Source organism: Ambystoma mexicanum, chromosome 10 (genome assembly GCF_040938575.1).
Source record: "Ambystoma mexicanum isolate Mex_15411 chromosome 10, UKY_AmexF1_1, whole genome shotgun sequence".
NCBI classification, from domain to species: domain Eukaryota; kingdom Metazoa; phylum Chordata; class Amphibia; order Caudata; family Ambystomatidae; genus Ambystoma; species Ambystoma mexicanum.
Window position 1 is genome coordinate 1,695,561,096 of NC_090932.1, and position 16,069 is coordinate 1,695,577,164.

Genomic DNA, 16,069 nt, shown 5'->3' on the forward strand with positions numbered 1-16,069 from the left:
GAAGGGGGAAGCAAACATAAACATGAGCCAGGCTCTGGCTGTCACATGCCTAAGGGAAAATGAAATGGAAAGCGAATAAAGAAAAAACTGCAGTTTGTGTGAATGGAAAAATGCACATTGTTGCAGCATATGAGCCACAATGGTCATTCCAGACGTGTATTAAAGGTGACAGTACCTCCCTTTGAACCATGCTAAAATGATTTTTGTGTTATAAACATAACAAAAGCTATTAGTGAAAATGTGATTTGGGCGTTGCTTTGATTCCAAGAGATTTTAAAGTTGGTGTGAGGGTGAAGGAAATAAGTCATATGAAAACTAGGAAGTGGTATATTTTTCTCTGATTTGGCTCCTGAGTAAACAAAGAAAAAATGGATCTCTGCATAGGAAGGGAGTGCCGACTTCAGATTAGCCTCATATGATTTGCCTTAAAATGTAGTTCTTAAAAATATATTTATACATGTAAAGAAAAACATTTTTGTTGAGTTTTAAACATGCCGAGCCCACCTGTCAAATTGGGATGATGAAGTTTTCTCCACCCACAGCTGTCCTAAACTCACTTCCCCATTTCCTTGTACTATAATCACACAGGAAGGTGAGTAGATAAAATCAACCAATCCCTTTCGCGTGAATCATGACAAGTTTGTGATGTAAGGTGCCCTACAATTGAACCAGTTTGCATTAAAACTGGGCTTTTTGTCACTTATTCTGGGAGGCAACCTGCTGCTGAACTCTTGCGAGAAACATCCCAGCAGAGGGACCTAAATCTTACAGTGGAGACAGGAACCAGGAGACACAGAAGCTGACTGAAATCCTTTGGAGGAATAGAAGGAGACAATCTGTGACTGACACCCTGGCGGTCCCAGCACTGCCCTGTCCCCTAATGCCCATTCCAAAGCCTCTCCTTTAAGTAAAACTATCCACAAAGCCATAGATTGCGTAGGCCCTGCATGTTTTAAGCATTGCTGCACTTATGTCCCCGTAGCAAAATATCCTGTTTCTCCGTGCAAATTCTTAGCATATTTAATTAAAGTAAATCAATGAATTCCCCCATAGAAATAACCAGATGTATTTTGTTGGCATTTGAAACAAACAAGCTCGTCCCGGTGCATTTTGAGCTGGTATAGACATAAAGATCTGCCAAAAGAATTAATCCAAAACTCTGCTTCCACGTGAGTGTGCAAGGTGTAAAACGAAATTCCCCATTGATCCCCTTCATTCTAAATTAGAAGTATGAAGCCTGGTAGTGCCTCTGCATGTGCAGGGTGCAAAACAGAAATGCTCCCTTGTTTCCATTGTGCTCGGACCAGAACCACAGAGTCCTGCCTGTTCTCTTTAGGTGTAATAAGAAATGTCCCATTGCTTTTCTTTCCTTCATATTGCATCTGTGAATAGAACCCCGAAACGATGTTCCCATTGTGTTCCCACTCTCTGCCACTGGCCTTCAATTCAGAGGGGCCGAGTCTAGTTGATGTTTGGAAGGTGGGGGTTGCTCGGAGCAAAGTATTATAATCAAATCTGCAATCACTGTGTGTCTTGAATTGTTCTTTTTCTGCACTGGTGAGGGATTTGAAAAGAATGCTGCGGGAAATTGTGACTGCATCTCTCCGTCTTATCTCTGTGTTGGCGCCTTTACAGAAGTCATTTTTGTTCTTGTGTTGCCACAGCACTGGTGGCTGATGTTAGTCTATTTGTCAAATTTGGTTTAAATAAATTAATAAATATATGTATATTCTGACTACACACCAGCCTGGTTCTTAGTCCATTGTTGCACTGGATAACTTGTTGGTGTTGGGCGCAAGACGGATTACAGGCATTACCAAACTGAACTTAACAAAACTCATAGTATTTTATTGTGAGCCACATTCATTGAGGGAAAGGAACTCCCTCGGTGGAGTGTGACCGCATAATAAACCACGACAAAACGGGGAGCAAAACTGTGCAGATCCTTAGCCTATGTAACCAAAAATATTAATTTAATTAATTCCCCATTTAGCAGAACACTACGGGGTGAATTTCGTTAACATTCAAAATGAACAAAGCTCACTTCCCAGTGTGCGTTGAAAACTATAGCCTATAATTTACTTGGGTAATTCTTGTTGTCCAGCTGACCCCGACTTCTTTAAGGAAGAGGGGTGTCTTTGTTCTTTAATCAGTTCAACCTTTTTATGCAGCTTCCCCAACACGGGCCTTTCAGTGAGGGGGGTCTGAAATCCTAAATTCCCCAAAGCATTCCCATTTTTCTGTTTGACTTCCCAACATGTACCAAATCAAGGGATGGGTCTGAAAAACAAAGCGATGAATCACCCAGTGTTTGTTTTAAACCAAAGGTTTGGGGGCGAAATCACATTATTGATCGGTGCAATTATTTGGTGACGTGAAATTGGCAGAACGTGTCCAATTGCGATTCTGTTCTTTTTAACCCACTTCTGTGATTTATTTATGCTGAGAGAAGTTTATTGTGTTGTGCCATGGATAAAGTGGTGTTTTCAATATTTTCGTGCTAATTTATGTTACTGTGAATTTAAATAAATACCAATATGTTTCCCGTACACCGGCCTGGTTCTTGGCTCATTGTTAGCCTAGGGGCGAGGGATCCAAGGGGCAGGATATGTGTCTGAGACAGGGCTAAAGAAAAATAATCTGTTAAACAGTTTGTTGCATAACCACTTGAGTGGGGAGGGAGGGAACTCCCCATGTTTAGGGTGGCTTTTCAATAAACTGTTACAAAAACACCCTTTTTACACCAACACAACATGATGTTCACTAACTGCAGGCCAGCACTAGTGAGAGCTGCTAGTGCCGGCTCTATTTGAGAATGCATGGACCTGCTTTTCTTTGCCAAAATAACCTCTGCAATGTGCACAATGGAGAGGGGGTAGTGGTTGAGGAACTGTGGACCCTATACCATGTATCAGAAGCCTGTTTTGTTTAAAACACTTCATTAATGTATTATTGGTCAGGCTAAATTTGTAAGAAGTGCAATCCTTTCTGTGCATGTTTCCCTCGTTATTGGGCGTCTCGTGTAGGTTATCCGTTCCTGTCTAAAGATAAGATTCCCTAAAGATGATTCTGTGTTGGCGACTGGGCATGCTCAGACTGGGACCCAGCCCCTCCTCATCTAAAATTCTCCAGAAACAAGAAGCACAAGAGAACTTATGCCCCATTTGAGTGGCTGATGTTGCATGTTACACTTTAACATTAGGGTGTGCGTTGTGAACAGTGATGTGAGCACAAAGCCATGTGTCTGTTTTGTATTTACTTATTCACACATACAACCTTTTTATCACAGACTTGTTATCAAATATAGAGATCTCTGATCACTGTTGTAGTCCCTCCCGAAATGCACTACGATTTCATGCAAAGCAGACAGGAACCCTAATTGGTGCTATGCATCCCCTTTCCTTCGTTTCTTCTCTCATAGGGGTGTTTTGAGAGAGTACTATTGGAGTGTACCCGACTGTGCACATTAGAATGATGGGCTTCTGTCTGAAAATAATGTATATGGTTAGTCTAGTGTTACGCCTTGTGAAATACAAGTGGGGGGGGGGGTTCCAACAGAACGCCTGAAACACAGGTCCAGTGCTCCGTGCGCCCTCAGCCCCCGGCAGGGTGGTCACACCACAGTGTGTCATTGTACGGAACTGCATTCGGGCAACGTCTTCCCTAAGAGCATGTGACAGAAAAACCATTTTCCTGGGCAGCAACAGCTGTGTTTATACTTTAGAAGTCAGTACGAATGTCATGTTAGCAGATTCACTTGTTTATCAACGATGTATTTATAATGAAGTGGGTTTTGTCGCGTGTGTAGTTTGGGAGTGACGTGTGGCTGTGGCTGGAGGGGAGTGGGGGGGTAGGAGGGGGGTCACATTCTAGTGTGTTTCTCTGGGCACCGAGTTGATTAGAGACTGCCCCGTCCCCATCCTCCCCATTGTAAACTGCAAGTAAGGTTCCCACGTGACCTCTGCGATGATAAAGAGGGCTGAACCTGCACCTGAGAGCATGGTTTGATGTAGTGCTTGATAGTACAGTTTCTCGGCGCTTCACCACAATCATTTGCACTAGATGCACAGACTGGGAATGGCTTGTGGGGGCTCTCCGGGATTCGAGCATATGGTTTGCATGCAGCACGCACGCCTGGCTACAAAGCAAGCGCTGTACTCGCTGAGCTATCCGAGCCACTGAAACGCCAACTTTTGCACACAAGGTGGGGAGTAGGTACGTGTGCTGTAGGTCCATGGCGGCCGCATTGGTTTCCTTGCACGTGAGGGCCCGGGGTGCGGAAATGGGTCATTTTTCAGAGGGGGGCAGAATGTAGAAGCATCTCGCCCGCACCTGTCGCAGGCGGTGTTGGACCCTGGGCCTGCCATCCAGAGAAGAGCCACTAGATGGCAGGAGCGAGCCTTGGAGCCTGTGCTGGGCGTCACATCCCTGCTCCAGGAGGCAGCAGATAATGAGAGTGTGCGCGCGGGTCCCCGGGATGAAGGCTCACATCACCAGCACAGGAGGAGGCAGCGGAAGAGCCTTCGCAGCTGCCGTGCTGCAAACTTCTTTGGCGCATGTTTTTGAAATAAGGCGCATGGACTTGGACTGCACGTTGCGCATGAGAGGAGAATGTGGTGCGCCTTGACGGCCCGGAACCTGTGACCCAGCGCTGTAAACTTCGCCCCGTATCCGGAGGGGATGGCAGGGACCGGCAGCCCCAGATCCCTGGACAAGAAAGGGCTTGTGCGGCCGCAGAGCTGGAGGGGCTGGAGGGCAGCCTCGGGCGGAATCTGATCATGAGCTCGTGGAACCGATGCTGGGGGTGGGCTCTGCAGAGCCCCCGCTGAGGGCGAAGATGGGGGCAGCGTCTCTGCACGTGCGAAGGAGCCCTGCAATCCAGCGAAGCACCATGCGCGCACCTGGGGCACCCATGGCACAGAGGTGGCACCTGGGCGCGCTGCTGGGGCTGGTGCTGGCAGCCTCTTATTGGAAAGGTAGGCCAACTTTCAAAGTCACCATGAGACCTGCTCTGTCCTGGCGCAGGCGTCACTCCCGTGAAGCGCCTGGAAACGTCCGGGGTTCATTATGTAGCGCCATATTTAACTTCGAATTCAGAAAGAGGGTGCTTTGAGTTGCTGAAACATCCATGTTCATTTGTAACCAGTCTGTTCTTTATGTTTGTTAAAATAAGTATCACGTCTCCCCGAAATCGACGAAAAATGCATACAAATGCAATGAGGGTCGAAGCAACCACTGTCTCAGGCAAGCAGCGCCGTAGTGTCACACTACTGAGCCTAATTGGACACCTGCAGACCCAAGGTGCGTCCTTGGATGAAGCAAATCCTGGCGCCCTAGGAAGGCACAGCTTACATATCTACGGGGAGAGAGTCCAGGCTGGCTGATTTTTGTAAACATTCATTTTGTGTTGCGTGATTTGTAAAGTGCCAACCTGCCCACCTGAGTGTTCTCATGGCGCTGAGACCTCCATCCATCTATTAAGCAGGACGAGACTGTCATAGAGGTGCGTGCAGGCAGTGAGGAGTGGAACCCAGCACTGGGGTGTGATGTGGTGGGGCAGTGGAGGCTCTCATAGAGGTGCGTGCAGGGAGTGAGGAGTGGGACCCAGCACTGTAGGCGTAATGTGGTGGGACAGTGGAGGCTGACATAGAGGTGCGTGCAGCAAGTGAGGAGTGAAACCCAGCCCTGCAGGCGTGAGGTGGTGGGGCAGAAGAGGCTTTCATAGAGGTGCGTGCAGGGAGTGAGGAGCGGAACCCAGCCGTGCGGGTGAGATGTGGTGGGGCAGTGGAGGCTCTCATATAGGTGCGTGCATGGAGTGAGGAGTGGGACCCAGCACTTTGGGCATGATGTGGTGGGACAGGGGAGGCTATCATAGAGGTGTGTGCAGGCAGTGAGGAGTGGAACCCAGCACTGGGGTGTGATGTGGTGGGGCAGTGGAGACTCTCATAGAGGTGCGTGCAGGGAGTTAGGAGTGGAACCCAGCCCTGCAGGCGTGATGTGGTGAGACAGTGGAGGCTGTCATAGAGGTGAGTGCAGCGAGTGAGGAGTGAAACCCAGCCCTGCAGGCGTGAGGTGGTGGGGCAGAAGAGGCTGTCATAGAGGTGCGTGCAGGGAGTGAGGAGCGGAACCCAGCCCTGCGGGCGAGATGTGGTGGGACAGGGGAGGCTGTCATAGAGGTGCATGCAGGGAGTGAGGAGTGGAACCCAGCACTGGGGTGTGATGTGGTGGGGCAGTAGAGGCTCTCATAGAGGTGCGTGCAGGGAGTTAGGAGTGGAACCCAGCACTGTAGGCGTTATGTGGTGGGACAGTAGAGGCGATCATAGAGATGCGTGCAGGAAGTGAGGAGTGGAACCCAGCACTGGGGTGTGATGTGGTGGGGCAGTGGAGGCTCTCATAGAGGTGCGTGCAGGGAGTGAGGAGTGGGACCCAGCACTTCGGGCATGATGTGGTGGGACAGGGGAGGCTGTCATAGAGGTGTGTGCAGGGAGTGAGGAGTGGAACTCAGCACTGTGGATGTGATGTGGTGGGACAGGGGAGGATGTCATAGAGGTGTGTGCAGGGGGTGAGGAGTGGAACCCAGCTCTGTGGGCATGATGTGGTGTGGCAGATGAGGCTGTCATAGAGGTGCATGCACGGATTGTGGAGTGGAACCCAGCCCTGCAGGCGTGATATGGTGGGAGAGTGGAGGCGGTCATAGAGGTGTGTGAAGGGGGTGAGGAGTGGAACCCAGCACTGTGGGCATGATGTGTGGAGTGGAACCTAGCCCTGCAGGCATGATGTGGTGGGACAGTGGAGGCTGTCACAGAGGTCTGTGCAGGGAGTGTGGAGTGGAACCTAGCACTGCGGGCGTGATGTGGCAGTACAGTGGGTCTCTCATAGAGGTGCGTGCAGGGAGTGAGGAGCTGGACCCACCACTGGGCATAATGTGGTAGTACTCACATGTCCTGATTCTTTTTCAGGACAGGTTGAGTGCATTTTGATTCATTGTTTACACAGCCCCCCATGCTGAGTATCATAGGTTCGACCCATGCATTGGACAACGATAGCATTAGTTGTTGGGTGTCATATGTTCAGTCATATTGGGAATCACATGTTTGATTGACCCATGTGTGAGGCAACCTTGGATTGAGTTCTTGCCCATTACATGTTTAACCCATGTTTGGAGAAAGAACCAATGGGGTGAGTTGTTGGGCATCACATCTTTGAACCATTTATGGGGCAATGATGGGATGATTTCATTTTGTTCAACATCATATAATTGACCCATTTGTTTTGCAATGATGGAATGACTTGTTCTGAATCACATGTTCAACCCATGTGCTGGGCAACATTGTAATGAGTTGTTGTGCATCATATGTTCAACTCAAGATTTGAGGAACTATGGGAAGAATTGTTGTCCATCATATGTTTGACTCATGTGTTGATGAAACATGGGAAGAGTTGTTGGGTGTCATATGTTCAAGTCATGTGTAGGGGAACCATGGGAAGAGTTGTTGGGTATCCTATGTTTGACTCACGTGTTGAAGAACCTTGGGAAGAGTTGTTGGGCATCATGTCGTTGATCCATGTGTTGCACAATGAGGAGATGAGTTGTTCTACATCACATGTTGAATCTATGAGTTGGCTAAGAGGATGGGAATCACACCCCTTATCTATGTGGAAAGCAATGGGGTGATGCATGTGTGGGAATCACATGTCTGACCCATGTGTCAAGCTACTGCGTGATCATTTGGTTAGACTCTCTTGTGAAATCCATGCGTATTGATACGTGGTTGGATTTTGTGCTAATGTGTCGGATATGGCCATGGGATTTCTGACCTGTGGCTTTGGAAATAATGGGGACTGTGTGTGGGAGAATGATGCATGACTGGGGCATCTGGCTTCTACAGTGGGCGTTCTTCAGAAACGCATGTCTGGTCCATGTTCTGTATGATAGGCTGCCCTTTATGGGATTTGCACATATGCTGCAAGCAGTGGCATGTCTTCCGTGCGAATCACACGTCTGACCCCTGTGCCACTCTACAATGGGGTGATTTATTGGGAAACATGGTTGACACATGCGTGCCATGCAATAATGGGAGGATTTCTTGGGAAACATGTGATACCTATGTCTGGTGAATGGTGTGAGGGTTTCTCCGGGAAGGTCTGTGTAATCCATATGGACACGTGTGATACCTATGTCTGGTCAATGATGTGAGGGTTTCTCGGGGAAGGTCTGTGTAATCCATATGGACACGTGTGATACCTATGTCTGGTCAATGATGTGAGGGTTTCTCGGGGAAGGTCTGTGTAATCCATATGGACACGTGTGATACCTATGTCTGGTCAATGATGTGAGGGTTTCTCGGGGAAGGTCTGTGTAATCCATATGGACACGTGTGATACCTATGTCTGGTGAATGATGTGAGGGTTTCTCGGGGAAGGTCTGTGTAATCCATATGGACACGTGTGATACCTATGTCCGGTCAATGATGTGAGGGTTTCTCGGGGAAGGTCTGTGTAATCCATATGGACACGTGTGATACCTATGTCTGGTCAATGATGTGAGGGTTTCTCGGGGAAGGTCTGTGTAATCCATATGGACACGTGTGATACCTATGTCCGGTCAATGATGTGAGGGTTTCTCGGGGAAGGCATGTGTAATCCATATGGACACGTGTGATACCTATGTCTGGTCAATGATGTGAGGGTTTCTCGGGGAAGGTCTGTGTAATCCATATGGACACGTGTGATACCTATGTCCGGTCAATGATGTGAGGGTTTCTCGGGGAAGGTCTGTGTAATCCATATGGACACGTGTGATACCTATGTCTGGTCAATGATGTGAGGGTTTCTCGGGGAAGGTCTGTGTAATCCATATGGACACGTGTGATACCTATGTCCGGTCAATGATGTGAGGGTTTCTCGGGGAAGGCATGTGTAATCCATATGGACACGTGTGATACCTATGTCCGGTCAATGATGTGAGGGTTTCTCGGGGAAGGTCTGTGTAATCCATATGGACACGTGTGATACCTATGTCTGGTCAATGATGTGAGGGTTTCTCGGGGAAAAACAACAATTGTGTCTGATGAAAAAAACGTACATCAGACCTTGGGTCGCCAATTGTAGTGAAAACTACTGATGGATATTGAATTATTTCATATCATAAAAATAAAAATAAACAAATCAAAATAGCTGCGTGATTAGGATACCGTCCATACACAGAAAAAAATATCCTATGGGGCTATTTTAATCAGTGCCTTTTCAAAATTCATTAGTGTCGGAGAAGCAGAAGAAATATGCCAATGCATTTAGGACCCCCACTTGGTGCTTCATCAGGACTAATTCTGCAGATGTATCCGTCCTTGTATTTATTACAGTGATAATCCCATCATCATTAAAACAACGCCTTTGTATCAAGCATTGATATATGTCCGAAAGAATCCTTAATGCACATACAGTGCTTCAGGGAATTGTGTCCAATCTTCCCGTCTCATGAATGTGGTCCTCCTGCGTCCATGTCTGGACGTGGAGAACTGGTGGAGAACTGCATCCTTCCGTGTCCTGGGTAAGGGTGACTTGCAGCCTAAGGAAGTCACTTTGTTTCACTGGCGATGAGGATGGTCTTCAAAAAGACAAGAAAGGGACCTTAGCACGCGATGGGTTGATGGATGTCGTGCAACGTGTCTTCTATTTTCTCCCCCAAGTTGAAACTCCTGGTATGTTTCCTTTCATACAGGAGAGTAGTCCGTCGCAGCTGGGGCCGCTTCCTGCACCTCTACATGGGCTTGCAACGGCACGTTAGAGGACTGCAAACCCGCGTTTCTCGGGGAAGGCATATGTAATCTATATGGACACGTGTGATACCTATGTCCAGTCAATGCTGTTTCTCAGGGGAAGGCATGTGTAATCTATGTGTAATCTATATGGACACGTGTGATACCCATGTCCAGTCAATGATGTTTCTCAGGGGAAGGCATGTGTAATCTATGTGTAATCTATATGGACACGTGTGATACCTATGTCCAGTCAATGATGTTTCTCGGGGAAGGCATGTGTAATCTATATGGACACGTGTGATACCCATGTCCAGTCAATGATGTTTCTCAGGGGAAGGCATGTGTAATCTATGTGTAATCTATATGGACACGTGTGATACCTATGTCCAGTCAATGATGTTTCTCGGGGAAGGCATGTGTAATCTATGTGTAATCTATATGGACACGTGTGATACCCATGTCCAGTCAATGATGTTTCTCGGGGAAGGCATGTGTAATCTATATGGACACGTGTGATACCCATGTCCAGTCAATGATGTTTCTCAGGGGAAGGCATGTGTAATCTATGTGTAATCTATATGGACACGTGTAATACCTATGTCCAGTCAATGATGTTTCTCGGGGAAGGCATGTGTAATCTATATGGACACGTGTGATACCCATGTCCAGTCAATGATGTTTCTCGGGGAAGGCATGTGTAATCTATATGGACACGTGTGATACCTATGTCCGGTCAATGCTGTTTCTCGGGGGAAGGCATGTGTAATCTATGTGTAATCTATATACCCACAATCCAAGGCATGTTTAATGGATACATTGTTCTGGGGTGGCTGAACATATGGAATGCCCCGTCTGATCCCTGCCTCGGGACACCATTAGATCAGACGTGTTCCAGGGAGGAACACGTCTGATTCCAGCGTGTAACGGGATATATTGTGCTGGGAATAGAAGCTGGCCCTGTAGCGGGATCCAACGGGGTGGATCTTTTGGAATCTCCTTCCCGATCCGGACCTCGGCCTGTAATATAATTGTTGTGTTGGGATCCAGTAGAGGATGCGGCTTCCCTTGCAAGCTTCGGGGGTGGGGGGGTGGTGGGGGGTCGTGGGGGACTGCGGGGCAAGTGCAGCTGCTTCGGGCTATTGCAGTCCCCTGAAGTGGAGTCTGCGGCTGTAAATCCCGGCGCATCTGCGCGTAAATCACTCTCCCGAGGGCCATTAATGGACCACCCCCCTCCCCCCGCCCCCACACACTGATCAATATGCGTTGAGATCTTTGGGCGCCCCTGGGTATTGTGTATTTATTATTTTAATTAAGTGGTGCTCGGCAGGGGCGGGGCCCGTCTGAGGCCAGCCCCCCCCCCCCCCCTTGTTAACTTGACTTTGTGCGAACACACAGGGAAAGAATGAGCTTGAAGTCCGCGGACGCGAGTGCTCGGCACAGCGCATTAATCTCGCATTAGCTCCTGTTGGCACTCACCGAGGGGATTTAAATGAGAAAGGGGGTTCATGACAAACACAAATCTAAGCCCCTTTCTTCCTTGCCCACAAGAGCCCCTTTCCCAGGGCACTCCTGGGCCAAGCGTTCTTTACAAGCGGGCAATTATCTCATGGCACAACATGCCGCTGCCGCGAGTGTGGGAATGCCACCGCCCTCAGCTGTGTGGAAGCTGTAACCACACCATGCGGCCAATGACATGGAGGGATGTGTGCAGCGCTGCCCTCGCTGGGAACCCACGGAGCGCTATACCACAAGGACAGGGTGCAAAAACATGGGTACCTCATAGCCAGCTCACGGGTCCCTAACGAACCACGCTACGTAGCATCCTCTGGCACACACGCCACGGTCATAACATGCTCACAAACCACACGCAAGCAAAGGCCAGATCATGGACTCGTAAAACACACCACTGCATAACATCCTCCCACACACACGGTCATCATATGCGCACAAACCCCAAGCAAGCATAAACACACACACACATCCAGACCATGGACTCCTAACACACACCTCTGCATAGCATCCTCCCACACACACGCCACGGTCATAAAATGCATACAAACCACACGCAAGCAAAGGCCAGATCATGGACTCGTTAAACACACCACTGCATAACATCCTCCCACACACACGGTCATCATATGTGCACAAACCCCAAGCAAGCATAAACACACACACACATCCAGACCATGGACTCCTAACACAAACCTCTGCATAGCATCCTCCACACACACGGTCATCATATGTGCACAAACCCCAAGCAAGCATAAACACACACACACACATCCAGACCATGGACTCCTAACACAAACCTCTGCATAGCATCCTCCCACACACACGCCACGGCCATAAAATGCACACAAACCACACACAAGCACAATCATAAACACACACACAAGTCCAGATCAGGGACTCCTAACACAAACCTCTGCATAGCATCTTCCCACTCACACGCCACGGTCATAACATGCTCACAAACCACACGCAAGCAAAGGCCAGATCATGGACTCGTTAAACACACCACTGCATAACATCCTCCCACACACACGGTCATCATATGTGCACAAACCACAATCAAGCAGATACAGAATCACACCAACAAAAACACCCCGTGAACCCCAACACACATTGCTTCACACGCCCATATTACACGCACTCACAGTAATGTCACACCAAGAAGTCCCCCAACACACCGCTGACTGGTAGTGGCACTGTAAAGCGATACACTGGTGGCGCTCTGCGTGGCGGGGGCAGGGAAACAGGCACGCGCGTCCCGTGTCACCTTTTGACTGCAACAATTGCCAAACCGTCGCTGAAATATTCACACATGCTTCGTGTGTTGATATGTTGCGCCTTTCGCCGGTTTTAGGGACGGGGTTCACTCAGGTGCAAAGAATAGGTCAATGACCTCGCACCCACTGCCGTTTTTTAACGCTAATGTCTCCTTGCCCTTATTGCCCTGTGCTTGGGTGGGGGCAGGGGGGCGGAGGGGGGGCAGAGCATGGGCCGGAGCTAGAAACGTGCCAGTGTTGCTGTTTTGCCGTCTTCATCAGGCAGGCAGGAACAGATTCCTCCGAAGGGCACCCCCACGTTCGCATGGAGGGGCATGCATTCCTCACATGCACCCAACAATCACAGACACACTTCCCCTTTCTTATTGCAGAGGAAAGTGCCCTCTCTTCCGCTGAAGTTATATCAGAGCCAGGCGCGCCACACCTCGTGCGGCCTTGTCAGATTGTCAATTCTCGCGGGGTGCAGAGTCGACGCTTTGGTTCAGTGTATAGTCGGGGTGGTGGGTGGGGGGGCTCAGTGTATGACAATCATTTCAGTGAATGCCCATACGTGTCTCCACATGCCGGCAGCTGGCATGCCCACGCTGCTGCATTTTACGGTAGTGGTGCATGTCTGCAAACGTGGGGTTGGAAATTGGGGGGCTGGGCCCCGTCCCACCACATCACATCCACAGTGCTGGGTTCCACTCCTCACTCACTGCCTGCACGCACCTCTATCAGAGCCTGCCCCGTCCCACCACATCACGCCCACACTGCTGGGTTCCCCTCCTCACTGCCTGCACGCAACTCTATCAGACTGACCACAAAAGTGATGGATGGAAGGTTTCGAATGAATCTAAACCACTGGCATTGCTCTGGGCAACCTTCCACACCACCGTTTTTAGCCCGTCTGCGCCATTGCAAAAGGGGACCAGCCATGTGCAAATCAGTCAGCAGCTGCCACCACCAAAGGTAGCAGCTCAGCCCGAACTGCTAGGCCAGGTCCCCTGTGCACAGATTTCAGTGAATGGCAATACGTGTCTCCACCGGCCTCTCCGGTCCCACCACATCACACCCGCACTGCTGGGTTCCACTCCTCACTGCCTGCACGCACCTCTATCAGAGCCTCCCCCGTCCCACCACATCACGCCCGCACTGCTGGGTTCCACTCCTCACTGCCTGTACGCACCTCTATCAGAGCCTCCCCCGTCCCACCACATCACGCCCGCACTGCTAGGGTCCATTGCTCACTTCCTGATGTGGTGGCACGATGGAGACGTTCATAGAGGTGCGTGCAGGGAGTGAGGAGTGGGACCCACCCTGTGGGTGTGATGTGGTGGGACGGTGGAGGCTGTCATAGAGGTGCGTACAGTGAGTGAGGAGGGGAACCCAGCCCTGCGGTCGTGATGTGGTGGGACAGTGGAGGCGGTCATAGAGGTGCATGCAGGAAGTGAGGAGTGGAACCCAGCAAAGCGGTCGTGATGAGGTGGGACGGTGGAGGCGGTCATAGAGGTGCGTGCAGAGAGTCAGGAGTGGAACCCAGCACCGCGGGCGTGATGTTGTGGAATGGTGGAGGCTGTCATAGAGGTGAGTGCAGGGAGTGAGGAGTGCAAACCAGCACTGCGGGCGTGAGTGGTGGGACGGTGGAGGCTGTCATAGAGGTGCGTGCAGAGAGTGAAGAGTGGAACCCATTACTGTGGACGTGCTGTGGTGGGACAGTGGAGGCGGTCATAGAGGTGCGTGCAGGGAGCCGCAGTGCGTGAAGGAACAGTACTGGTAGTTGCAGCCTCAGCTGCAATCATGCAAAGTCTGTCACCAGGAGGTTGAGCATGCAAAGCCAGTCTCCAGGAGGTTGAGCATGTAAAGCCAGTCTCCAGGAGGTTGAGCATGCAAAGCCAGTCTCCAGGAGGTTGAGCATGCAAAGCCAGTCTCCAGGAGGTTGAGCATGCAAAGCCAGTCTCCAGGAGGTTGAGCATGCAAAGCCAGTCTCCAGGAGGTTGAGCATGTAAAGCCAGTCTCCAGGAGGTTGAGCATGCAAAGCCAGCCCCCGTGAGGTTGAACATGCAAAGACAGTCTTGTGTATGCACGTGCTTTTAGTTGTGCACATCACTCCTCCTACCCCCTGCACATCAGCTCCCCCGGGTGGCACCCCACTGCCTTTATGACAAGTGTAAGTTCCATGTTTTCGAGTCTATAGAATTGCATTTGAATCAGGGAAGATGTGCAGCGTTCCCGGAAGTGACGCATGGTTCTCATTCTGCGCAGGGCTGGCCTGATGTCCAAAGACGTGCACGCGCATACGGAGTTATTAGGAACAGAGCTATCGTTGTGTGCAGAATGATCCAGTAATTGTGGTAGGAAGCACGGCTGGAATGGGGCCGGCATTCTCTGGGTGCTCTGGAACATTCCATGCGTAAACGAGTTCTGCCAAGGCTTGCCCTTTGCCCTCTTTGCTGTTGAATTGCGATAACTGCAGGGGGATCAGTGCCATTGGAGATGGGCTTGTCTCTTAAGAAGCGTGAGTGTTGGGAGAGTGCAATGGGAGGGGTGCATACATGCTGTCTGGCACACGGGCCCCAATACGGTGCGTTGTATTTGCACAGCCATATCTTTTAGGAGTTCATGAATCGGCGTGTAGGCATCGCATTAAGGACGTGGAGAATGAAGCTAGAACCCCCCCCCCCTTCCGCCGAGCGTGAGTTACCCCACCACCTGTGTGCGTGTGGCAAAGCCATCTTGGAACCTCCTGTGCTCCTGCACGACCCCACCCATAGCCGCCCCAACACCCCCCTCCAGGATTTATCCGAGAGTATTTGGTTTCCCCACGTTCAGGACCCGGAGGGAGCCCGCGCTTGTGCATAGCATGACAGGGCACATGGAACCATCCAGACACACATCCCCGTAGGCTGCGCCTGTTAGAGTTGCGCAAACTACAAACCGGCATGTCCCTGCGCAGAGCAAAGACAGCGGAGCCAATGAAGGAAGACACACCAGGGGGGGAGGGGAGGGGGGGGAGGTGGCGAGAAGGAGAGAGGAGGGGTGCGGGGGCGAGAGAGGGTTAGAGAGAGCGAGAGAGAGAGAGCTAAAGGGGAGAGGGAGCGAGGGAGAGAGAGAGAGGGTGAGAGAGAGGGAAGGAAGAGGGGAGACTGAGAGACAATGAAAACGAGAGAGGGAAGAGGGGATAGAGAAAAAAGCCGGAGAGAGAGAGAATGGGGCGAGAAAGAAAAGGAGCGGGTGAGAGAGCGAGAGAGAGGGGACAGAGAGAGAAGGAAAGGGAGAGAGAATATGAGAGAGAGACAGAGGGAGAGCGAGAGAGAGGGGACAGAGAGAGAAGGAAAGGGAGAGAGAATATGAGAGAGAGACAGAGGGAGAGTCAGAGTGAAAGAGAGAGAGAGATACATGGGAGAAGGAGCAAGGGAGAGACAGAGAGAGCGAAAGAAAGAAGAGGGGAGACTGAGAGACAATGAAAACGAGAGAGGGAAGGGGGAGTAAAGCGAGTGAGAGAGAGAGAAGGAGGCGAGATAGAGGTGGAGAGGGAGG

General features: G+C 50.3%; 1 protein-coding gene across 1 annotated transcript in view; it reads left to right on the plus strand.

Moving 5' to 3' along the window:
* The first annotated feature begins 4,478 nt into the window (after nt 1-4,478).
* Nucleotides 4,479-16,069, plus strand: part of TMEM132C (transmembrane protein 132C) — a 1,669,387-nt gene continuing 1,657,796 nt past the window's right edge. Inside the window, exon 1 of the mRNA XM_069620123.1 lies at nt 4,479-4,976. Coding sequence (XP_069476224.1) covers nt 4,796-4,976 — 181 coding nt within the window. The 5' untranslated portion in view covers nt 4,479-4,795. The remainder of the gene's footprint in view (nt 4,977-16,069) is intronic.